A 25,250-nucleotide genomic window follows, 5' to 3' on the forward strand; every position below is an offset into this window, starting at 1 on the left:
TAGATGTAATATTTGAACCCTTGTATTAGCTCAGCTGAAGCCTACAACTTCAAAGGTATCTTCAATGATTTAGTAATTTATATCTTGCCCCTTCAGTAGCATAGATTGTATTATCTACAATCATACTGAAGTATCAAAACTCCCGCATTGGAAATGAATACACCCCAGACCCTAAGCAATGCGATCATCTCTTGATCAACATGCTTTTTCAGAAATTTAAAGTGCTCAAGGCCACAGCATCGCTTGATGAAATAAACATAATGAGGCTAAACCCTAGATAATGACTTTTTGTGGTGAAAACAGCCCATGCTACAAAATCTCTTAGACTATCTTGTGTAGTCCAATGTTAAGGTCAGATGATATGGAGGTGAGAAGTGGTAGTGATTGGTGCCATACAGCTTTGAATACTCGCTTCTGGTGAGCTTGCACAGATTGAGAAGGGGTACGCCCATCATATCTGATGTCAAAGATATGGATCACAGGGTCAGCTGAACCAGATGATAAGAACAGACCATCGGGAGACCATGCCTGATTAATCAATGCAGACTGGGATTCACTGGTTTCTTGTTTCCACCCAAAAGCATGAATCTCAGTCTGCCTTAGCCGCACATCAAATAGCCGAAGCTGCCTACCAGGTGCTCTGCCAAAAAAAAAAAAAGGATGCCAAAATAAGTTAAAAAATCAACAGGGGCTGTAAAAGGGGCATGAAGCAACATGACAGATGATTCATATAAATAGGGAACACATTAGTAGAAGATATGAACAAGTAACACAACCACATTTTCTGAAAAAGAAAAAAGTAAAAGGAACATCCTCAAAAGTGCCTATTTAATAGAAGTCCTTTTTAAGATGGCTACTTTCAAGAACTACAAGCTCCATGAACTTTCCAATACCTTAACTCTCTTTGCCTGGACTTCAACAAACAGAAGTAGCATGGTCAAAGGAACTGAAATGTTCATATGTATGTATTTAAAAATAATTTTTTTAAAAAAAGAAGCAAAGCATCATAATCATCACAATTTAGCCCAACAATTTGGAGTTCGTTTTTGAATCCTTTCCAACTCACAACTCATTCCTGTTTAAAATTGCATTTCCTACTACTTTTTCATAGATCTATCCATGTGGTACAAGGTATTCTCTTTCTACACAAACCCAAGCCCCTCTCCTCACCTTGGCCACCTTAGATCTTCTACCCTGTCTTCACCTTCTCTTCAATTGGTGCAACTCTTATGCTTCATCAAATGAACTCATTCTTCTCGCTTCAATTTTTACTAAAGATATAATTACCGTGCATCATAATTGTTCTGGTGGACTATAAATTTTTGCTAATACATGCAGCAACATGGATATATAAGTGTCAAATAAAATATACACAACCTGCATGCTTAGATAATCTTCATATGGTTTTCCTTTCATTCTATCCATTCATCTTTCTTTATGTCTTTCCCCACCACATGTTCTGAAATTTTATAAAGTTTCTGAGTCATCTAAACGAATATTACAATGTAAGTTATCCAAAACATGCATGTTGATAGCTAATAAACATGCACAATGTATTGTATTATGTAGTTATCAGACTAATTAGTATAACTACAGCCACATAAGCTTAAAAGAACATTTTTTAGTTTTTTTTTTTTTTTTTTTTTTTGGGTGGGGGGGGGGGGGGGGGGGGTCCTGATTTTAAAATACGCTATATACGATATAAGATGACAACAACCTTAACCTAACAATAGTATTACTACTCAGACCAAAATTGTGTGCCAAGGTTATCAGTAGATATCTTGATAATGAATTGCTCAAATCTTACTCTCTTTTTTTTTTTTGGTACATAAAAGGAGGGGGGGAGGGGAATTAACCCCACCCGCGTAGCATCCCCCACTGGGCCTCCCTTCCACCAAGAAATGTTCGACGCAGGTAGAATTCAAATATTACTTTTTACCAAAAGACATTTGAACCAAGCATTGGAAAACCAACATAAGTTGGTCAAGGGGAGGGAATGAAAATTTGAAATGTCCTAAACACGAGACAATCAACTTGCGATTTAAATGAGAGCAGCCTAAGCCACGATATATTTATTCATATCATCCTATATTGTATCTGTGTGCCATAACATATGGCAATACACCATGCATAGCACACACCCTGGCATTGTGCATACATGTAGCATTCTCATCTCTGCCATTCTTCTCTTCTGCTTGGAATCATCATTGCACAACATTCTAAAAACATTGTAGGGCCTTCTAGTCTTACAGAATTTTACCTTTAGTCAGGTTTGGAGGCCCATAACAATAATAGAATATCAAAGCATCTCTTCACTTCATCGACCAGGCTCTTGGAAGGATTTCCAAAATAAACTTGGCTTTTTATCAGCTCTTAAATTAATGTTTGCCAAAGTTTCTGCTCTGCAGAGTAACTTAAGCCTATAACCAACCCTTTAGCTACATGGTATCTCTAGATATGTTTACCAGCTGCTTGCATTACACCTAGTAAATAATAATTTTTAACAAGCATTAGAATATCAACATTAAAGACGTCCCATGTTGCAAGAAAATCTTTAGTAAATAAGCTCTTTAGATTTTTTTTGCATGAAATATTCATATTTTGATGTCTTCTTACCATTTCATCAAAATCAATATTGAGAAAAAACAAAAGAAAATGAAATTCTTAACAGTGATCCAGACCAGCAATTGAAGTGTAGAATATTAATAAAATAAACAGTTTTTCCCTTTATGGGCAGTTATGCTGTTCTAGTGCGACCGTTGTTGCTAATGAATAAACAAGATACATGTAGTCTTTATGAAAGTTTGATAGAATGGTTTCAAGGTTGTCACAGTGCAGGTGATATCTCAATTTGGTCATCTCAAAGTCCACACTAAGTTAAAATAACTCCAACATAGGTGATCCTTGTTAAGATGGAAAAATAATGATGCAGGATTTTTTGTTTTCTTTTTTTTAAGGAGATACTTCAAGGTTGGAGTCAGAAAGTTCGCATGAGATAAGAGGTTAAATATGCAATTCCTATGGGCTAACTAAATCAGCATGCACGCACATACATTGTGAGGACCCATGCAGGTGTGTGTTTAGTCCTACATCGGTTATTCGCTAGGTAACTCTTGGGTTCTTATACAGGACCATTCCAGCTAGTCATTTTGGGTGAGGTCCTGGGTTGTGATAAATAGTATTAGAGCGAACCTGGCCCATGACCTATGTGGACTAAGAGGCACTGCAGCACGGGTATATTTGAGTTGACCACGAGTTGATCGTGGTGTTTGTAATTGAATTTGAATGGATTTAGACCCTCAACTTGACAAGAATGCCATAACTTAAACAGGAGGAGTATATGAAGACTTGTGCAGGCATGTATTTAGTTCCACACTGGTTATTCGCTAGGTAAATTTTAGATACTTATACAGGACCAAGGAACTAAAATAATACCTTCCGGCTAGTCATTTTGGATGAAATCCTGAATTGTAACACACACAAACTCAGCAATTTTAAAATTTCTTTTTCTTAAAAACTCAAATTAACAGTATTAATATATGTAAAGGGCTAAGTCAGGATATAGTGAATATCAACAATTACCATAAAATTCTTTTAAAATTTTTAGCAAAAGAATTATTGCAAGAAGAGTTTTAACACAGCATAAGAATCTAGAAAATATCTCATAGTCCAATAGTCATGCTAGACATTCATTCACTTACCCCGTTTGCACCAGGTACAGATTGAAGTCTGATGGATTTGGTAGAATGCTCATGCATTTACTTTCTATCTGATTCTTAAACTCAGATCTCCCTGCCAACACATCATATGCAATGATCCTTTTGTCTGCACCAGCAGACAATATAATCTTCTTGTGCTGTAGCCCCGCTACTCCCATAACAGCTGAAGAGTGAAGGTTCCCATGGATGGTCTTGGGCTTCCATGAATCATCATTCTCATGCCACAGAATGACAGCATGGTCACTCCCACCAGTTGCAAAAAATAAATCAGCCCAGGGCATGAAAAGTATACTGTTTATAATGCCCTTGGTATGAGGCTTTGCTTCTAAAAAAGTGACCCTTTTCTGTTCAAACACAAAAAAAGGGGTATTTATAAGTAAAGACATAAATTTATGCATCTTCATACATTAACATGTACCAAAAGAAAAACATGTTCCAATTAACAGGCTAGTTAGAAAATTTATTGCCTTCCAAAAGTTGGGTGAGATGGAGGACATAATTGGAGAAAACTACAAGTAGTCACCAGTCTTCTTATCAACCTAGAACATCATAACTGACATGCCATAATCTTGCTTTCAAAAAATGACATGAATCAAAAGATTGGAGACTTTACAAAAGGAGAATTTCTCTTATTGGATACCATTCAATCTGAAACCAACTAAAAACATAAGGCTTCATATCGTCATAAAGAGAAACTAATCGCATATCATCAGCCAGTAGTAAAGACAAAGGATATTCAAAATATGAATCCCTATATACCAGACATGTTACTTGACACAGCATTCTTACCAAGAAAAAATAGGAGCATATAAGAAAGATTCATGCTTCCAATACCACACTAACTGACTCAGATACAAGAACAACTAAAGAAACCAAATGTATCACTTGTTTTTCCAAATATAAGGGATTATATCCATTGTTTTAAAAAAATGGCCGCTATAGATGTTTCAGCCTGAAACTACTATGCTAAGCTTCAGCCATATGGTGCACGATATGTCGAGCAAAAACCCACTATAGCAGCCGCTATACTACAAGCAAAAACCCACTAAAAAGCAGCTACTAATGACTGTCTTCGTCAAGTTCAATGCAAGGTTCAAGTAAAGGAGTTTAGACAAGAAAAGAGATCACATGGTAGTGAAGGATTTTGAAGATAGCAAAGGTGTTGAATGGTCACTGAAGGATTCTTTTGCAAATAAGCCTTTCACAATGAAGGGTTGATTTGAAGCACGGTTGAGGAAGCCTAAAGAAACAAAAGAAATAAAAGAATTCAAGGTCATCCATCTTGTCCCTAACCATGGGGTTCAAGGTGTTCCGACTCGAGCTAGCTGGTTACTAGGATAAGACATGGGTTTGAGTTGGTATAGGCCTTGAACCAGGATGAACCAGAACCATGCAGAACTACCTGGTTCCACATGGTTTCAAGCAATTCAGTCTTTCATATAACCCTCCCAATAAAGATTCACCGTCTCGGTACCTAACTCTGTACCGATGCCACACTAGCATAGTATTGGTACGGTACAGTACATATTTTTTTTGGCATACCGAGTATCAGTATGCCATCTGTACCGGGTACCGATACCAAATAGATACGGTATGGTACGCCCCGTACTGTCCGGTTCGAGCCAATACGGCATACCATGCTCCCAACCCTCCTCACTTCCCAATCCTCCTCACCTCTCTCACACTAGGATTAGGGTTCTATCATCATCACCACCGCCAACAATGATGACCACGGACCATCGACATGCATGCCTCCCTTCCTCCACATCTCTCTCCCCCTCTCCCTCTCAATTCAAGAAAACCCTCTGCCATGGAATCCCTCGACACCTCCACTTCTCCATTGAGGCCCTGCCCGTGTGAGACCAGCTTTGCCTTAGATCCCTGACCCCTAGCTTCTTTCCTCTCTCTCTCTCTCCCTCCCCCTCCCTCACTTCCCTCTCCCCTCTATCTCTCCCCCTAGTTCCGAAATGCTTCAGGTCAGTATAATATGTACAGGTACTTCAACGAACTAGTAGACGGCCGGTAAGATCCCTGATACTAGTTCGGTGAACCTTGAAAGAATGAAAACATAAACATTGTTGAAATTTAGTATAAGTCATCAAAATCAGATGAGAAGGAGAAGGAAAGCCATATGTCAAGATGGATGACTTGGCTTCTCTAGTTCAGAAGCTCAAGTAGACATCCTCGAAGCAACAGATGATGATTGATCATTGGGATAGTCAACCATCATTTGACTTTTTTGCCTAGATTTTAGAGTATATTATCTATATATTGATGTTTTATTTGGTAGATTATGTCATATAATTGTGGGCATCTTTCTATGGTTGAGGTTATGCCATTGTGGACATCTTTATTTTATGGTTGATCTTATGTGATTGAGGCCATCTTTATCCTAATTAATGTTACTATATTTGGTGAATGATGATATTATGTCAATAGGTTGTTGACCATTGCATTATACAGATATTGACATGATGTTAGGATGTCAAGTTGATGATCTTTCATAGCGTTGCCCTTGATATTTTTTCTTTGTTTTTCATAGAAGTTGATACAAAATATTGATCTTTGATACTTAGAAAAAATATTGATATGTTTTAGTAACCAGCCTTGGATACATGGCATCCACTATAGCACCCGCTACCCGCTATCTATCATGAAAACCCCCAACCGCTACATGCTCGCCATCTTCTTTGAACACGAAAAATATATCTGAAGCATGGGTATGAATGAAAACAGAAACTTGTTGATAAGGGAATGACAGGAAGGAGACCACAACCTAAGATCAGGTGATAAGAAGCACCTAAGAATTACAATCATAACAAACTTAATACTTCCTTGCTCCAACCTGAGAGTGCAATTTAAAAACTAAACATACCAAAAATAAGATTGAAGATAAAGAAGGACTTTCCTAATCATAATGAAACTTTTAACAAACTAAAAATGTCAAACTATGGACCTCTAAACTTTTACTTTTAACAACCATCCTCATCATAAATTTGAAAACTATTTTAAAAGTATAAATGAGTTAAAATTTAAAGAACAAATATGTCAATCAATCTACCTAGGTTGGAGAAATATCATGTTCAACATGCTAATGCAACTTGTATTGGTGCTCCCAGCACAATTTTATGATGCCAAATTTCCCAGATATGATTACATGAAGGTGGAAATGGGTAGGATTTAGGTGCCCCAACTCAAATTATGTATCTTAGTCCTGAGCTTGACTCTACACTTGTCTAAATATAGACCCAAAATGGGTCAAGCTCACAATCGGGCATTTAGTTTTTATCAAGTACTTGTTGGGCTCTCTTGAGCTTGGAGCTTGGAGCAAGAAAGGAGGATTTTGACACACTGCCTACATTGGATGAAGTGTCCTCATCTCAACAAAAGTGATTGACAGGAGGAGGATGAAAGCCAAGGACAAAAAGGAGAGTCACTGTATGATTTTCATTGATGTCCTATACACTGTATTGATGTTTGCCAGAAACAATGCAAATTCTGCCACCAAGGTGGTAGCCTAGTGGTACTGGGCGGGGATTCTACTCATGGTCCCAAGTTCGAGTCGCTGCGGCGACGATTAAAATGTGGCTTCGGCCACTACTTGGACATGAGGTATAGAACCGCTCTTGGATCGCTAGTAGCCGGGGTGGTGCCAGGTGTGACGTACTCACACGTGGGACTCGAGCCAGAGCCCAGAGGGGTAGTTGAACTGAGCCCACGGGTGGGGAAGGCATGAGTAAAACCGGTCGGGGTGCCCAACACACGGCCATTTCTGCCCGCATCGAACATTCTCCTGGCGGGGCGGGGGCCCAGTGGGGGCTGCTACGCGGGGGTGGGCTTGTCCCTTCCTCCCCCCTACCTCTTTTCTTTAGCAAAAAAAAAAAAAAAAGAAGAAGAGAATTGCCCTAGGGACTAGGACACATGCAAAGATGGAGTAAAGATGAGTAAATGAAAGGAGAAAGATATCAATTAGTAAAAAAATATCATACACAGAAAAACATATGTAAAACTAGGATATCATGTTTTCAGGTATACATCAGCCTATAGTTGAAACCCGGCCCATTGTGGATCAGGATCTGCATCTAGGACTGAAACTGAAATTCTAGGCCAGATTGGGTGGTCTTAGGGGGCCATTTGCTCCCACTGCCACCCTTAGATTAGATTAATAAGCAATAGATGATATTGATTTTCATTAGGCCATTAGAATAGTCAAAGGGAAGGTTAAAACTTAAAACGAAATGGAAGGGGCCCAAAAATGAACAAGAAATGGGGCCCATTCATTGTTTTGAAATCATAGCAATGAAATTCAAAGTGGAGACAATGGAAGATGCTTTAGATAGAAAAATTACAATGTTAACGAAGAAGAAAGTGGTGTTTGGCCTACCAGATCTGGCCAAGCCCTGTATCTTTTTATTTGCAACAAGCAGGGAATCAGAATTTTTTGGCTTGGCCTTGTGATTTGGCTGACAAATGATTAGTCAAATTACCCATCTTGTCCTCCCGAAGACTCAATAACATCAATAACAACTTGATAAACATCATGACCAAAAAAAACAACATGATCAACAACATAACCATAGATAACAAAATTTTAGTCTTCAAACTCACAGGTCACAGCTGAATACAAGCTAGTCAAGAAATCCTAAATCTATAAAGCATAGAGCCAGATGTGAATCTGAATACAATAAATCTTGAAAAATCAGATTATAAGGATAGAACATGGATAAATATACATTTTTATATGTGTGTGAAAAAACATGCATAAAGCACAATGTTTTGTCACAGTAAATATTTCCATATTCCACATGATAACATCATTATCATAAACTTTAAAACTAACCATGCATCATATCCATCATAATAGGTTCATAATTATCGCAAAAGGAAAATAAAAAAAAGAAACTCCTCCTTTTTCACCCTCAAATGTATCGTTAAAGCATCCTAGCATAACTAAGAGGTATCTGCAAATCACACAGCTAAATCCTCTTCATTAGAAATTTTAACACAAGAAAATGCCATGTACCATGTCTATGCATGAAAATTTTAGCACATAAATATCTAGTTAGCAGAAGATATTGGTGCACTAAAATAATGGTTATCAGATACTGGAAGGAACTATTTGTGGGAGGTTGATGAACTTAAAAGGTGCTACTGGAGGTTTCTTTCACTTACATGGAAATAATACTGTGGGGATTGTGCTTAAAGTTTCTTCTTGAAAATTCATCATGGATAACCAAAATTTTGAGAAACAGTATTAACATTCGCCGAACCAATACTGGAGGGTGTACTGGCTGCGCTTCGACAGAGTACGGCTCCGAACCATATTGTTCCGGCCTTCCGAGGCATAGCAAAAATAAGGGGAGAGAGAGAGGAGGAAGAAAGGAGAGAGGAAGAGAGAAAGGGAGGGAGGAAGGGGTTGGGCCGAGGGTTAAACCCTAACCCTAACCCTACCCCTAGCATAGCGAGAGAGAGAGAGGGAGAGGGAGGAGAGGGTGACGTCGCATGGGGGTGCGAGCAGCGTTGATTTCGAGGAGAAGTCTCGAACATGGAGTGTGGGGGAAGGGGCAATCATGAGTTGGTTGGGGGAGGGGGGTGTAATCGAACCAAGCCTCTACTCTAAGTCGATAGGGCGAACCATCCTGGTTCCCATCGGCTCAGTTTGGTAAGCCCCGAACAGGCACTTTGAGACGATATGGCCAACCCTAACATATTCCACCTCCCTCAAACATTTGGCCTAAACTATAGAGTATTACTCTCAAAATTTGGTATAACAAAGGCATATAAGAAGAAAAACAAGATCAACCAATGTCTATCAACAAATTTCCAACATGGCAAAATGCTCAAGGAGACTCTCTTGCCAAATTATTTCCAATGGGAAAGAAAAATCAGCAAAGAACATACTTAAGCAAATCATATGCTGGTTATAGGAGTCAAATGCAATGAATATTGTGCCATTAACTTAGAAAATGACAATGTAACTAACCACAATGATGACATAGGTTTTGGTGGACTCCAAAGTGGTGAAACTAGTCGCAACTGGCAAGGTTGTACCAAAGGTGTTGCACCTATTGAAAGAATTAAGTGCCACTTCTTAGTGTTTTCAACGTTTCCCTTCTCATGTTACAAGAATCTAAACATATGACTCCATCTAAAATGCTTCTGCTCCACAAATCTTACATTTCTATTCATTACTAAATATGAAAAGCCTGCATGTAATAATTTTTAAAAGCTTTGATTAATAACTATGAATCATGACATGTTGCGCAATTGCTTATATGCTCCCATTTCAAATCAATTCTAGACTACTATTTTGGGTTCCAACTTCCAAACTTTTACTAGTGTAACCCATTTGTTCATTGACACATTAGGTTACATTGATTCTGCATGCATAACCCTACTGCTAATCCTTACCAAAAGAAGGTTAGGTTTAATGTCAATCATAGGAACAAATGCCTATTATGGCATCATTGGCTTACAATCTCCTGAGGTATAGCTGCATACAATTCTCTCTTTTTTTCCCCTTTAATTTGCTAATTTAGTAAATTTTTCCACTAAGAACGAAACACTGTTCAATGGCTTGCGAGCCTAGAAACTATCTAGATTGAGCATCTAAGTTTCATATTAAAGATAGCTGTTATCTGAACCAACTTGCATGGTAGCTGAGGTTGGGATGCAGACTTATGATAATCAATTGAATACTCTAGCAGTACTTCCCCTTATTTCCCTCTAAAAAATGCTATAGGAGTAGAGTCGGGGCTTATCTGCTTAAGTTTTAATCTCTTCACAAGGCTCTAGGAAAATGGGTTCAGTTTTTGGGATAATATAACAATAGCCTATTCTCCCAGCCACAGCCACAGGTCAAGCTCCTCTTTCAAATCATTTCATTAACATATGAACATAAGGTAAAAACTAATATCGCAGATTTGGATAGTGAACTTGATATTTGGATTGGGTCACTATTGATGCATATTGTTAGAAAGAAAGGGAAACACAAAGACTTGAATCATGATCTTATAAGCATTCTTTCACCAAAGCATGCTAAGATATGGCAAACATCCAAATAAGGTTTATACTCCATTAATAATAATTTTACAAGAAGATAGTTCAGTGATTGTTCTTTCATTTGCTCATTTATGGGAGCCTTCTCAAGCTCTTTGACAACTTCTCAAAACTGTGTTTTTATGTGTGGACACACATACAAGTTTATCTTTTGAAGAAATATGTAGAAGCTAGTCAAGTCTTACTAAGCCTATTATGAATTAAGTTACTTGATGACTCCAAAATTTCATCCCTGTCAATCACAATACTTAGTTGAGTAGATGCAATTTTTTCTAAACTTGCAACCTAAAATACAATTATAAATTATATCATTCGGAGGCTGTTAGTTTATACACTAGCGACAAGCATACTAGTAAAAGTTCACATGCAAATGCACGTAGTCTTAACTCTTAACTAATAATAAAATATAAAGACATCAAAGTTATATATTATGATCAAACTTTCTAAATTATAATTAATTATAAACACACAAGAGGGTGGACCTTCGCGCAAGGGTAAGGTTGCTCCATCATGATCTAGGTGTCACGTATTAGAAATAAGAAAAAATATCCTCTCCACAAGTGGGGGTAACGCTACATACATCTGACCCTCTCCAAACCCTGCAGTAGCGAGAGTATCATACACTAGGATGCCTCTTTCTTATAGCGAGTTCCAAAATATAATTGGAGGATGACTTTTGCGGATTTGAGGAAATGCAGGAAGAATAAATGAAAAATAAAGGTTTAGTAATTATTTTTGAGAAGGGAGGGGGGTCTCTAAGAAGAATAGAATTGACAGTCCTGCTTGAAACTACTACTAACCAGCTTGAAAGCCTTAAAAGCACCCAACTTAAAATATCAGATTCTATATACACATGAATTTTGCTAGAAAGTGAAAAGATATTTTGCTAGAATTGTAAGATAAAGAAATCCTTCCAATATGGTGCATGGTTCTTTACCTCTTTATAAACCCAAATCTATTTAAAGTAGTTTATCATGTTAAGAACTTGTATTTTTTATTGCATCAAGCTGACGAAAAATAATGCTTAAATTAAATAACAAATTCATTTTGTTAAACTGAATGGGACCATACAGTTCTGATGTTTGCCATGCCGTTTTCCAGAATGGTCCCTGATGGTTTTATGTGGAACCTGATTCTAAAAACCACAAAACCAGCAGCAACCATTCTTTTAAAGAGAGACATAGGCAGCAATAACCGTTCTTTTAAAGAGAGATATAGCCAGCAATGACTATTCTTTTGGAGTTAAGGGCTCTTCATAGAATTGGTTGAGTTGTAGAATTTGATGCCAGATCAGGGATGGAAGGAGGGAGGGGATATAGAGAGAGAGAAGTTTGCTTAATTCAAAAATATATTAGGCAAGGTAAGCTGTCTTGGTACCAAGCCCCATACCAGTGCCACTCTGTTACTATGTTGGTACGCTCGGTGCAGGGGCCAGTTCAATATACTATGTCGGTACGCCCCCCGAACCATATATAGGCACCGAACCAGTACACTCCGTACCATTCGGTTCGGTATGATATGGCATACTTAGTATTAGGCTTCAATCATGCAAAACCTTATCCAAGCCAAACAACTAAAAACCCTACATTCATGCATATATGGAGGTGGGCCTAAAGTTCCAAACTATGGCGTGGCATAATTTAAATAACAACCAAAATAATGCCAGAATATTATGGCAAACTTTAAATAACAACAAAAATAATATTAGTATGCCTACTAAGTACTAACTATTTGGGTTTTGGCTAGGAGAATAAGAAATAACAACCAAAATAATTTCAACGTGCCTACTACTACTATCAATAATAATAATAATAAGGAGAATAAGAAGAAGTATGGATCAGGCATGGGAGGGATTTAACAGAGCAGATCTATAATAATAATAGGATAAGGACTCTTAAGAAGAACGATGTGAGTTCTCTCAAAGGAACAGTGCAAGGGAATTCCAGTATATGTTCAGTCAGGACCGAGTGGATGGTTTTGATGGAGAAAGAACTAGGACATGTCTGGTATAGAAGTTAGAACTGGGGGCACACATCCATCCAGAGAGAGAGAAAGGAGCATATGGTTCCGGAAGATGGCAGGCATAAGAGTTGGATTAAGCCTTTGTGTGTGGCAAACAGCTTCTAAAAAACACGCATAAAAAAGGAACAGTTATGCTGGTCAAACTTGCTTACGCCTTGCATAGCTATTCCAAGACAAAGCTATCATTAGCTATTCCTGGCATAAAACCATCATACATTCCTGTTGCCTTTTCTCTATGGACAAAAGCACCCTGAACCAGATATTATTCCAGATACAGTAGCCAAACAAAAAGAAGAATGATGTCGTATAATTATTTCAATAGGCATAGATATACTTAATCCACTTTTTCTGACTCCCAAACCAAATAAAGCCAAAAAGGCTTAATCATATAGAGTGGAAAAGATAATTTTTGGACGTTATCATTATTCACAAAACCACATGCTCCAATTGATCTAAGTAGTTGAATTCTCATATAAATATATTGTGCCAAACTATTCACAATCTCCTTCTTCTATGAAGAAATACTTTTCATTTGTATTATTTTTACGTATTTTTACATATTCAATTTAGATTTAATTTTGGTTATCTATTTTAAAAAATTTGGCTACCTGAGTGAACAAGTTGACTTGCTTGAGTCAAATTATTAGAACTTGGCAAGTCAGATTTGAGTGGTGATGATAAGTAAATGCAATAAAGAATCATTGTAAAAGATAAGTATCATTACAGAGTGAACTTCTTAAAGGTGTTTCTTACTTGTGACGCATTGAGATTTAAAACTGATATTTGAGAATCACCACCATCAGCACTATATGCAGCAAATAAGCTATCTCCATCAGGGTGCCATGCTACATCTTCTGGCCACCTCCTTTGCTTTGGCGATACACAATCTGTAGTGCTCAGTAGCAAGGCGCTAGGTCTACAATCACAAAAGTATTGACACAGTGAAATATTGGAAAGGCCCTAGTTAATGTCTAAAGCAAGAGAGCACTATCGATAAGCAATTCAAGACGAAATTAGTGTATGCACAAGCTTAGTCTAATGAAAATACCAAGAAAATAGCTTCACAAGTAATCAATATTCTCCACAATTTGTTATCCACTAATAGTTATGAAAAATAAATCAAATGTTTGAAGGAATTCGGAAAGATATGTTATTATTGCAAGTACTTTTAAGGCAACAACATATATTTATCTGAAATACATATTAAACTGTGCATAATCAATAGCAGGAAAGAAGTAATTATGACAACAATAACAACAAATACCATCAAATATTAAGTATTATCATGAACAAAGAAAGTTGAGGATTAATTCAACATCTACGGAAAATTGAATAAATTATAACTTACCCAAATATCAGGCAGCATTTCACAGAATCATATATTCATGAATATATTGTGAATGACAGGATGTTTTCCAAAATTTTAAAAAACTTTAGGACTGTGGTGTGAACAGCTATATATACCATGTTAAGTTGTTAACTAACTAAAATTTACAGATATATTATCCCTGATTTCTCCAAACAGTTAAATTTATTTTTAAATATGCATAAAACCTGTTAGAAGATGTATTATGTATTCTCTTTCAAAATATAAAAGTCAGATCTCTTTTTTTATATTGTATCAATCAAATGAAGGGAATATAAATGTCAAAGCTATTTTTGTGAAATATGTTTCTTTTAGTGTATGAGAAGGCAATTTCTAGATGCTTTTGAGATTGCCACATAGAGCAAATTTAAATTTTTTTCACGTAATTATGAGTGCATTTGATGAAATTGATGAAATTGATGAAATTTTTTAAACACATTGATATTTACCTTATTAAAACCTTGAAACTTACTCTAATTATATGGTTCACCCTGGTACAGAAATCAGTTTTATACAGAACATAAACAGAGAAGGGGAAAAAAATAAAAGATCAGTGGTTATAAGTCAGTCCTTCCTACGCTTGAGGATGACTGAAGATCCTAGTTGCAAGAGCGTTATAGGAGAAGCCCCACTTGCTGTAAAAGCTTATTTCCAATTCCCTTTAGCTTCTGATACAGCATAGTTTTTAATGTTTTAGTCATGCACAATTGTTACATGAATCTAGGCCTGCCTCTCACTTGATTAATTTTATTCACTATTTCAGTTTTGTCCAATTTAATAGGTAGATAGAAACTTTATTTAATATTCTTACTTAAATACTTCCTAGGTAATCTTTTACGTCTGCAGCTTCCCAACCAACAGAAGCTCTGACTTTTGTGCAAATAGATAGCATGACACTGCCTACCTAAGAAACAGCTCAAGAACTTGTTAACATTCTAATACCACAATCCTGCAAGTGCTACAATGGAATTCAAATACTGCTACTCAATCAGATACCCAAAGAAAACATTTTGACAAGGATTAAGAATTCTACCCTTTAACCTGCACTTGCCATAAGTTTACAACTCCATCCAGTGCACTGCAAAATCAATAAAAGTAATCAACAAAGCATAAAAATAGTCAAAAATCACATGGTCCATAATGTCCTGATGCTGGAAGAAGACATCTGATGAGTTACAAAAGATGGAAACAACAAAGGACAAAATCATAAAATGAAAACCCAGACTGTGCATTAACCTTAAATAAGTTTATATTTAGCGTGAAAGAACTGCTATGGGATTATAACAAAACAGACATTCTGCTAACATTTTACTGCTCATAAAGAAAAAGAGTGTTGGCAGATGCAAACAAATAAAAGCTCGTCCAGAATTTATGCATAGGCTGCAGCAAGGTCGGAAAAACCGGTAATGGGCACCGTACCGGTTTTCCGGCGGGACGACTCGGTACGGGCGTGCCGGACCCATACCGAGAGAGGAACCGTGGAGGAGAGGAAAAGAGAAAGAGAGAGCGAGCGGAAGAGGGAGGCCGGCAGAGGCCACGGCAGGCAACGCCGCGGCCGTTCCCCTATTTCAAACGAAACAGGGGTCTGGCCGTGGCCTCGGCCGGCCCTCCGCGGCCTTCCGCCGGCGTCCACCCCACTCCTTCTCCCTTCCTCTCCCGCTCGTTCTCTCTTTCCTTCTGCTTCTCCGGCTCCAGCAACTATCTCATTTTTACAATCAGAACCGTACCAGTGAGCCACCGATATGGCTCAGAACGGGCGGAACCACCTGATTTGGAACAGTTCCGCCGACCTTGGGCTTCACTACAATTGAGCCATCAGTCATTCCACTCTAAACACATCAAAACAAATATTGCATAGGAAGGGGCATTCACTAACACATGATCAAAATTTGGGTGCCACCACCACACAATGCTTTTAGAGAGCAGTAAGGGACATAAAAGACAATCATACCACACAACTTCCATATACTGCAACTTGCCATTTTTCTTGAGCATTTTCCTTGACAATGCTTAAGGGTCATTACTTGATGCAATGGTAAAAAACTTGGGCTGACGAGCACAATGGCACAGGTTCGAGTCCTTGTGCAGCCACTTTGTGCAAGAAGAAAGAGGCCAAAGGTTAGGTCTGTCTCTAGTTTGGTCCCTCCAGGACCCCAGATTGCCAGGACCATAACTAGATAATGTGGTTTTTTTTACTTGATATGCTTTCCCTAAAATCTAAAACTTGTTTTTTGTTTGTACTCCTTTTGGTTTTTCTACTATAGGATCCTTGACTGAGGTTTAAGTTCTTTCAATTCGTACATCTTCACAAACTGCTGATTCTTTTGATGTTGCTCCTCAATAACTTTTAATATCTATTGTCGCTAACAAACCATGACATGCTATCAAAGTCTTTTAATATCTATTATCGCTAACAAACTATGACATGTTATCAAAGTCTATTGACCTTCTTGGTCCTTGTTGTATGTCCTACCATCCAGAACCTCTTTACAAGCGCTTTCATAATGATCATGATCTCTAAAGTTATTGTGTAGCTAACAGGTTTTGAGAATGCAAATTTGGTATGTCTGAGTAAAATCATGCACATTAATGCATTTTCTATTCGAGCCTTTTCTCCCTTCCTTGTGAAAAGTCCTTCATCCCTAACAGGTCACAAAGCAAGCTCATTTGGATAATGCAAAAATTCATAAATGATTGACACTTCTTCCACGAGAATTTTACGCCCTGCGTCACCTCTCGTGCTTGCTTGATTGGTGATAACAGTGCTCCCGCCTTAATTGAGGTTCATTAAAAGCTCTAAACCAATAATGGTATGATGGTGAGTTGTCAAATAATCACCTATTGCCGGTACCTTGTTGAGGACATGTTTCAAGTGCTGGTGGTCGCAGTCCTTGCGAAGCCAGTATCGGCACCCATCACAGTAAGCATGACACCTATCGCTCAAACTACTCTTTATTTAAAGGTCATTTGGGGACTTTGCCATCATAGGAACTCTACTTATGTGCTTTGCTACATTATTCCATTGCTTTCCTTTGGCTTTTTGCGATATTTAAATTCCAATTGGAACAATGATGTCCTAGACTACTGTTCTCTTATTGGCTGCTAACTCTTCCTCAGTGACCCCCATCTTCTAAAGAATAAATAGGACATCGTCTCTCACTCAACATATGAGTCGGAATATCACATTTTAGGTGACAGCATTGGCCAGGACAATTTTACAATTTTATTTAGCATCTTTTTTTGAAGATAGGGGCCTATACCACTCGCTACAATCCTCTTTTAACAGTTGTGCACTATTAGCAGACAAGCACATTGAGATTTAAATTTGTTGTCATAATTAAATCACCAGCAGACTCTCTCCTTTCCAAACCTAGTGTCTGAGCTATAGATTGCAGAAGGGCAATGTGGCTCCAAGCTTGTAAGTTTTGATATTTACACTTGAGCTTGAAGTGAAGAACTGAAGATACGAGAACATATCATTATTTGATTAAGTAAATGTGTAAGGTGTAGTGTTTTGGGGGCCCAAACTAGTAGGTTTATTATGAAATGTAGATGATGCCAGGCATGCATCAAATTAAATCGTAATTCAAAGTTCTAGCTTTTCACAAGAAAATTCTGTCACTTGACTGCCAAAAGTTGATATCTTCATACTAAATACTAAAAATAGGATGTACATTACATGAATAAGTAGAGACATATGACATTCTCTTTCCCTCTTCCTTTCTTTCTCTTTTTCTCCCCTTGTCTATCTTTTATTCTCCCCATACTTCTTTTCTTTCTTTTCCTCTCTACATTAAATTCCTGTAAAGGACCTTTCTTGCTACTATGGTTATATTCCCTTTAACAGACTTCAAATTTTAAAATTGAAGCCTCTTACTGCTATTCTTTAAGACACCAAGTTTTAACAGGGCTTATGCCCAAATCCGAAGGATGCCTTGCATCTCCATGCTAGTTTCCTATGTTAATCTGCAGAACAATTGCTTGTCCAACCAACAAAGCAGAATCGGCACCAAATGTAATTGCAAGCTCTTTAATAGATTGTGACATAGCCACCAAGAGAGATTTCGCTTACATGGTTTTTCATTAAGAATATCTTTCATTTTGTTAACTAAGATCCACAAGTAAAATAAGGGATTATGTTGACCAATTTGACTTGACAATGCCATGGGAAACCCTGCAGAATTGTCCTATTACATGAGGCTGATAGGAAAGAAACAACTTGGTGGCTAATCACAAGCATCCAACATTTTCAGTCTTTTCTGTAGTTTTTAATATAAAAAGAAGCACCTAATTTACTATCTAGATTCAATACACTGATGCACTTCAAATGCCCTTATGCTATTCTAATAATTGGTGAAAAAGATAAATAAACTAGAAATAAAACTAGCCTCACGTATTCTTTCAGGATTCAGCACATTCCGTGTCTCAAGCCAAACATATATTGGCAGTCCACAAGGTTCTAAAGCCTAAGCACGTCCCAAACTAAAAGGGAGCACCTAATTTACTGTCTAGATTCAATACACTCATGCACTACAAATGCCCTTCTGCGATTCTAACAATTCGTGAAAAAGATAAATAAACTAGCCTCATGTATTCTTTCAGCACATTCCATGTTTCCAGTCAATCATATGTTGGTAATTCACAAGGTTCTAAAGCCTCCACATGCCCAAACTCAAAACTAGCATTCTTACCCTACTCAACAACAAAAGTACATTGAATAACAACATATCTTAAGTAACAAATTTCAGTGTCTGACCAAACCTTTTTCTACAGCTTTACATCCAGAGACAAGCAAGTTAGCAATTATATAGCTTTTATGCCAGTCATTAGCAAGTAAATGGATTAAAAAAAAAAAGAGTACTTCAGACCCTTGTTTAATTCCTTTTTAATTCCAAGTTCTTTTTTCTTCTACTCGCTTTGTGATACAAGGTGTTTAGTATGAATGTTTATGACACCAACATCTAATGATGCATATCAGGACTTAGCTTACCAAGCATGTCACCAACTTTGTCTATTTCAGGATCATTGTATCACCATAGTAATGCATGTTGGCCTATAAATGTGAGCGTATAGGCTGATATAGGTCAATATGAACAGTACTTTAATCATGTAGAATGACCAACCTCTAAACATGCTAATATATTGTTTGAGCGGATTAAAATGACTCCAAATTTCAACAAAAAAAAATCCCATAAGAATCTTCATAGTCTATCATTCCTCCATCTAAAAATAAGTCATTGTCTCCATATCAAATATGCAGGGTTACCTGCACACTTGGCCTAGGTGATGGGTATTTAAGTGTCCTCAAGTGTCAGACACAGGAGCTCCAAAAATCTAGACATAGGGTCACGACATATATATACATACATGTATATATGTATAACCATTATCATCTAGTCTTTTCCAAAATATGGCCATATGTAAGCGTGTGCATCTGTGTATATATATATGTATATATGTACATATATGTATATGTATATATGTATATGTGTATATGTATATATGTATATACGTATATACGTATATATATTTATATTTAAATATATATAGAGTGCGGTTGTAATACACATAGGGTGTAAACAAAGAAACTTTACACCCACCACCAAATTCAATGTTGGTTGTCAAAAAAAAAAAGAAAATTGAAGCCACTGGATATGATCTAGAAGGCCTAAAACATCTACTTACAGAAAATCATATGTTCTCTAGACCCCTAGACTGTGAATCAAGTCACCCAAAACACTAAGTTCCATTGCAACTATATATTTATGGTGACTTGATGCATAGGCTAGTAGACTCCAAATCATATATTTTTTTGTATATGGATATTTTAGACGTTCTAGACCACATTCAATAGCTTGAATTTACATTTTTGGAAAACTAATATTGAATTTGGTGATGGGTGCATAAAAAATCTTTTCTTTACACCCTATTTGTATTATAATCGTATCCACATATACATCTATACACACACATGTTGATGTCTGCGCATGTGTGTTAATGTGAATGCATGTGTGTATGCATATGTACACACGTATGTGTTTGTGGGTTTTTATGCTTATTCAGAGAGAGAGAGAGAGAGAGAGAGAGAGAGAGAGAGAAACTTGAAATTTTGAGAAATGCTTGTAGTACACACACGTGTAGGTTGAAGCAATGTATATGAATTGTTGGCTTTATGCATGTCCATCAATTAAGGAAAGCATACTAACTGATCAAAAGTTACTGGTTGGGATGGATAACTCCATCTATCAATGCAACTCTCCTCTCCTTAAATCACTAGTTGCCCTTTCTTAGCTCTCCCAACCTCCCTTCATGCCTTAGCTGTCTCATCTATATTGTGCAGTGGATGTAAAACCTCAAGTTTCATACTTCCATGAAGGACCCATGTCATACATTCAAGAGCTCACAGTCAAGGATGAGCTAGAGGATGGAGGGTGCAATCATGAGAATATATGACAAAGAAAATGATGAAGATGGTGAAGGCTTTCCAACAGACACCCCCCGAACCCCCGGTGTTCTCAAACGGCGAAGCCTTACAGCTTCCGGTTTTGAATCCAATCCCTAATTGGCTGACCTAGCATGATATAAGATCGACGACAATCAGACATGGAAAGGAGAAGTGCTGCTCTAATGATCAGTTTGCGTTTTCCTAGCCTCTAGGAATCCGAAGGGATAAAGAGTTTACAAGATGGGGCTTCGACATCCACTAATTGCCTTTTTTTTCTCTAGTGATTGGTAATGGCTCAGATTTATTTTTCGCATAAATTGATAAGTGTTCTAAATGTTAATTATCTGGTTGCATTCATATGTCATGGTTTCATCATCAAGGATTTTAGATGTTTTAGATTGTTACAAGGATTGTGTGTTCTTTTTTCTCTTTTGAGCAGTACAATGGAGGATTGTGGGCTCCATCATGCTTGCTTCTAGAATGATGATGAGACTATGCTCTCTGTTCCCATGTGCCATTCTCTGTTATTCCATCCATTCATATACTCAAACCCATTGTGATGACCATAGCCAGTCAGCAACAAGTAATAAAGGGAAACAAGGAAGGTTAAGATGTGATGCCAAAGTTAACCATCCCTGCCAGTCTCTACTTACTGATTAATATATCTTTCCCTCTTGATCACCACTCATGGCACTCACAATATGGGTAGCTCATTGCAACATACACGCATGCGTATATCCAGAAGCCTCTCTAAAATAATATATAGATATTTCTAAATTCTGACACTAGGTACATATTAGATCGAATAGAAACACAATAACATTCCAATTGAAAAAGTGTTCATGTAAGAGAGAGAACTCTATATTGAAAATATAATGAACCTTGGCTTAAAGTGTGCAAATAATCTTGATAACTATATGCTAAAAATAAAAGGATATTTTGCTTGAAGTGTCCAGAAAAACTTAAGGACATTTTACTTAAATGTCCAACATTTAAAACTAAGATACCCCTGCATGACTCTCCGTGTGTTGGATACTTTTTGCTGATGTCTGCAGGACGTTTCAAAGTGGTGTCCAACTATGTCAAGTCATGTCATGTCCAAGTGTCCAGAAATGTCAACACTCCCGAACAACTTAAAAATGAAGTGTCTAGGTAATATAGCAAATATCAAGAGCATTCAGCAGACAAAGGATAGATGCAGGGTATCCAACTCACACATCTATAGGCATAATAATTATGCATCTTATTAGTTGCATCCTACACAGATTGAGTATGCCTTGTTTTACGACCTATGATCCAATAGTACATATGGTTTCTTAGAACAATACTAGTGGTACTATTAGACTGTAGGCATGAATCTTATATGAATTACATGAAGAAGGAACTATGTGAATTATAATGAGGTGTTGTCCTGTGCCAAAAAAGATCATGGAGCTCCTTAAATATTCATTGTGGCGCAAGATCTTTTTTCCTATTTCTTTCTGGATATGCTTTGCTTTGTACACATTACATTGTTGACCAATCGAAGATAACGCTCAGCCATGTAACTTCCATCATCCATATGGCATTGGCAGCCCTCATATCTAAAGATGCCTGATTAGTAATTGAGCACTGAGTTATAAGTTGATGCTAGCACAAGAGCTGATTAGAGAATTTTTTCAAATTATGATTGACTATATCTTGACCTTAATGTTTACCATGGTCTACAGTTTGTACCTTAGGATCCAATATCTTCCAGATTGATTTTTTCAGTTTCATCCAATGCCACAAATTACCAATTTTAATGGTTTTGTTTCAATATTAGAGTTGTAGAAAAAAGAGCACATTTGAGATATGCGCATCGCCACCAAAATGATCATTTTAATTGATTTAAAATGTCAGAACTTGATAGGACGAGTCAGAAAATGAAACTTAAGTGCTCAAAACACTATTAGTTAATATAAACTGATGAAAAAGAGCCAAGTACTTGGGGAAAAAAATCTTAACATAATTATGTTCATCATTAGTGTCAAGACAGGCATTATAGCATGGTCTGTAAAGGCTGGAGTTCCTGACTTTAGTACTGGAGGCATACGACTATATGAGGAAGTAGTCTCGTTTATACAGACTGCACATGATCAGATTGCAACAATTAAACATCTTCTTTCCTTTCTCTAAACTAAAATTGTTGTGATGTGATACAACTTCACAAGTAGAGATCATTGACTATACATGAAGCAGATATGTGTTTGCAATTTGGTCTTTAAAACTACTCTCACTTCATCTGTTTTATTGATGGCATCGTTCCACACAGGAAAACAAGTATTGCCATCAAGTAACAGCTAAAAACCATATCATCGTGCACATAAACACAGATATGCTCTTTTACCTCGTCACAAACAGTTGATCATTAACCGGACAGACCTCCAGACTTCGCAGCTTCCTTTTGTGCTGACTAGAGATAACACTGCCTGGTTGGAATCTGATTTGGTTCGGCAGTGAATATGTACGTACAACAGGAATTAAATCTTGATGTTCTTTCTGTGCTGTAAAAACCAAGACACCAATAAAAAGGATTTTGGTAAAGGTATCAAAGGGGAAACAAAACGAAAGAAAACAATTTGACTACCGATCTTCCTCTTGGCTCTTTTTTCTTGCACCGAACTTTTCTCCGAGACAGCTCTGCTACTCGACTCTTGCCTCGACTTATTCACGTTGCTCGATTGAGCACTAGAGGAGGTTCCTCTGTTGCTCATTCCATCCAATACTTTGGACTTCGCATTGTTCACTGCTTGGCTACGAAACTTTGTGCTTGCTGAAGGTATAACAAGCTGCGGGCGCGAACCAGGACTTGATGATCTGCTTTCAGTTCTCCCCGGTCTAGTTTCGTCGCTAGTAGCCGTTCTGGATGGAGCGCGCGCTCGAAGGCGAGCCAGCTTACCCTTCGAGTCGTTCAATTTCTTCTCCACCTCATCAAGCTGCATTTATAGAAATCAAGAATACAACACCAGTCGACGATTGATGTGACAAAGAGCGAACCAAGCCCACACAAGAGAAAGGGTGATCAAAGAAAGGACTGCAAACCTGAGATTTGAAATAGGCGACCTTCTGTTTGAGATGTTCGTACTCCTTTGAGCGGTGCTCGATGAGTGCGACAAGGGCTTCTTCCTGCTCCTGTAGGGCGTCGGGCTCGTTGTCTCCGCCGCCTCCAGCGCCTCCATATCCTCTTCCCCCTCCAGATTCGTCTCCGTTGACATCGCTGGGTTCTTCCAGCTTCGGTTTCTTCAGCAGATGCGGGTCCATCGTCGAGCACTCAGTGGTTCCGTTTCTGCTTCTGGGTGTCGCCCCCTTTTTTTCCTAACCCCTTTTACCACTCTGCCTAGCCTTCTCTCTGGTCTTTTCTTTGGCCAGGTGCGTCCACGGATATAAACAGGACTGCGGGATACATGCACTGGGTGGGCTTCAGAAGGGGCAGCGCACCGGCAACGAGGGAGAGGAAAGGAGACCGGAGAGAAAAATCATCAAAGAGGCGCTTCCGCTCCCCTCTATTTACGGGACGTGCACAATAACCAAAGTGGGCCGAACACGTGCAGAGCAAGTGACCTAAAAGTAGGGCTGCAAACGGTCGACCCTATCGGCCCCGACCCGGTTCATATTCAAGACTCTAGAACCAGATCCAACCTATTAGCCGATCATATTGGATTGGGTTGGGTCCATAAAAACCAACATACAAGGTCATTTCGGTTGGTTTGGGATCAATTATGACTCAGACCCAGCCAAAAATATTCAGGTTCCAGTCGGGATTGGACGAGCCGAATTTGTAGTTTGAGCCAAGCTTCTAACTATTCTTTAGTGCCCAAAACATAATTGTTGTGGGATGGGGTTCCGAACTTTAGTTCCATATCGGCTAATCAGCAGAAAGGTCTGTGCCTTATAATGAGGAGGCCTAAAACCTTTCCTCGCGAGGCGCCTTTTGAAGGGCAAAACCGTGAGGGTAGGGGCAATCTCTCCGCGGACCCCCGCGCCGTACGGTCCAGGGGCAGTACCTCCGCGGCCCCCCTGGCGTGCCATCGGCAATTCCAAAGCGGACAATACCTCGGGAGGGACGCAGTCGCTTTCCCTGCTCGGCCGGTATGCGGGTTGTTGCCGGAGTGAAACCCCGCAACAGATGGCGCTAGAAGGAGGGCCCCGGTCGCGCACAGACCTTCCCGCTGGGGGGGCTGTGTTGTGGGATAGGGTTCCAAACTTTAATCCCACATCGGCTAATCAGTGGAAAGGTCTGTGCCTTATAATGAGGAGGCCTAAAACCTTTCCTCACGAGGCGTCTTTTGAAGGGCAAAACCGTGAGGGTAGGGGCAGTACCTCCGCGGACCCCCGCGCCGTACGGTCCAGGGCAGTACCTCCGCGGCCTCCCTGGCGTGCCGTCGGCAATCCCAGAGCGAACAATACCTCGGGAGGGACGCAGTCGCTTTCCCTGCTCGGCCGGTGTGCGGGCTGTTGCCAGGGTGAAACCCCGCAACAGATGGCGCTAGAAGGAGGGCCCCAGCCGCGCATAGACCTTCCCGCTGAAGGGCTGTGTTGTGGGATGGGGTTCCAAACTTTAGTCCCACATCGGCTAATCAACGGAAAGGTCTGTGCCTTATAATGAGGAGGCCTAAAA

At 38.6% G+C, this 25,250-nt stretch overlaps 1 protein-coding gene across 2 annotated transcripts; it reads right to left on the reverse strand.

Annotated features, from left to right (window-relative positions):
* On the reverse strand, nucleotides 1–24,167 carry LOC103715359 (transducin family protein / WD-40 repeat family protein). 2 transcript variants are annotated; one of them, XM_008802958.5, is made up of 7 exons: nucleotides 23,675–24,167; nucleotides 23,220–23,568; nucleotides 22,980–23,136; nucleotides 15,200–15,244; nucleotides 13,554–13,716; nucleotides 3,702–4,063; nucleotides 1–640 (listed from the first exon to the last, which is right to left on the reverse strand). In XM_008802958.5, the coding sequence occupies exons 1-7, from the start codon at nucleotides 23,891–23,893 to the stop codon at nucleotides 322–324; spliced, it is 1,614 nt and encodes a 537-aa protein (XP_008801180.3). In that variant the 5' UTR covers nucleotides 23,894–24,167; the 3' UTR covers nucleotides 1–321. The 2 variants fall into 2 exon arrangements, with proteins under 2 accessions (XP_008801180.3, XP_088562890.1); XM_088706764.1 differs by lacking the exon at nucleotides 15,200–15,244 and having other exon boundaries at nucleotides 23,675–24,113.
* Nucleotides 24,168–25,250: the final 1,083 nt, after the last annotated feature.

Source organism: Phoenix dactylifera, chromosome 11 (assembly GCF_051530095.1).
Source record: "Phoenix dactylifera cultivar Ajwa chromosome 11, Ajwa_hap1_PhDact_Kaust_v1.1, whole genome shotgun sequence".
In the NCBI taxonomy this organism is placed as follows: domain Eukaryota; kingdom Viridiplantae; phylum Streptophyta; class Magnoliopsida; order Arecales; family Arecaceae; genus Phoenix; species Phoenix dactylifera.

Coding starts and splice junctions, on each gene's coding strand:
- LOC103715359 (XM_008802958.5), bottom strand. CDS start 23,893: ATGGACCCGCATCTGCTGAAGAAACCGAAGCTGGAAGAACCCAGCGAT. Junction 23,569..23,674: donor TCGCCTATTTCAAATCTCAG/GTTTGCAGTCCT, acceptor CTATAAATGCAG/CTTGATGAGGTGGAGAAGAA. Junction 4,064..13,553: donor TAAATCTCAATGCGTCACAA/GTAAGAAACACC, acceptor GTGTTTGAACAG/AAAAGGGTCACTTTTTTAGA.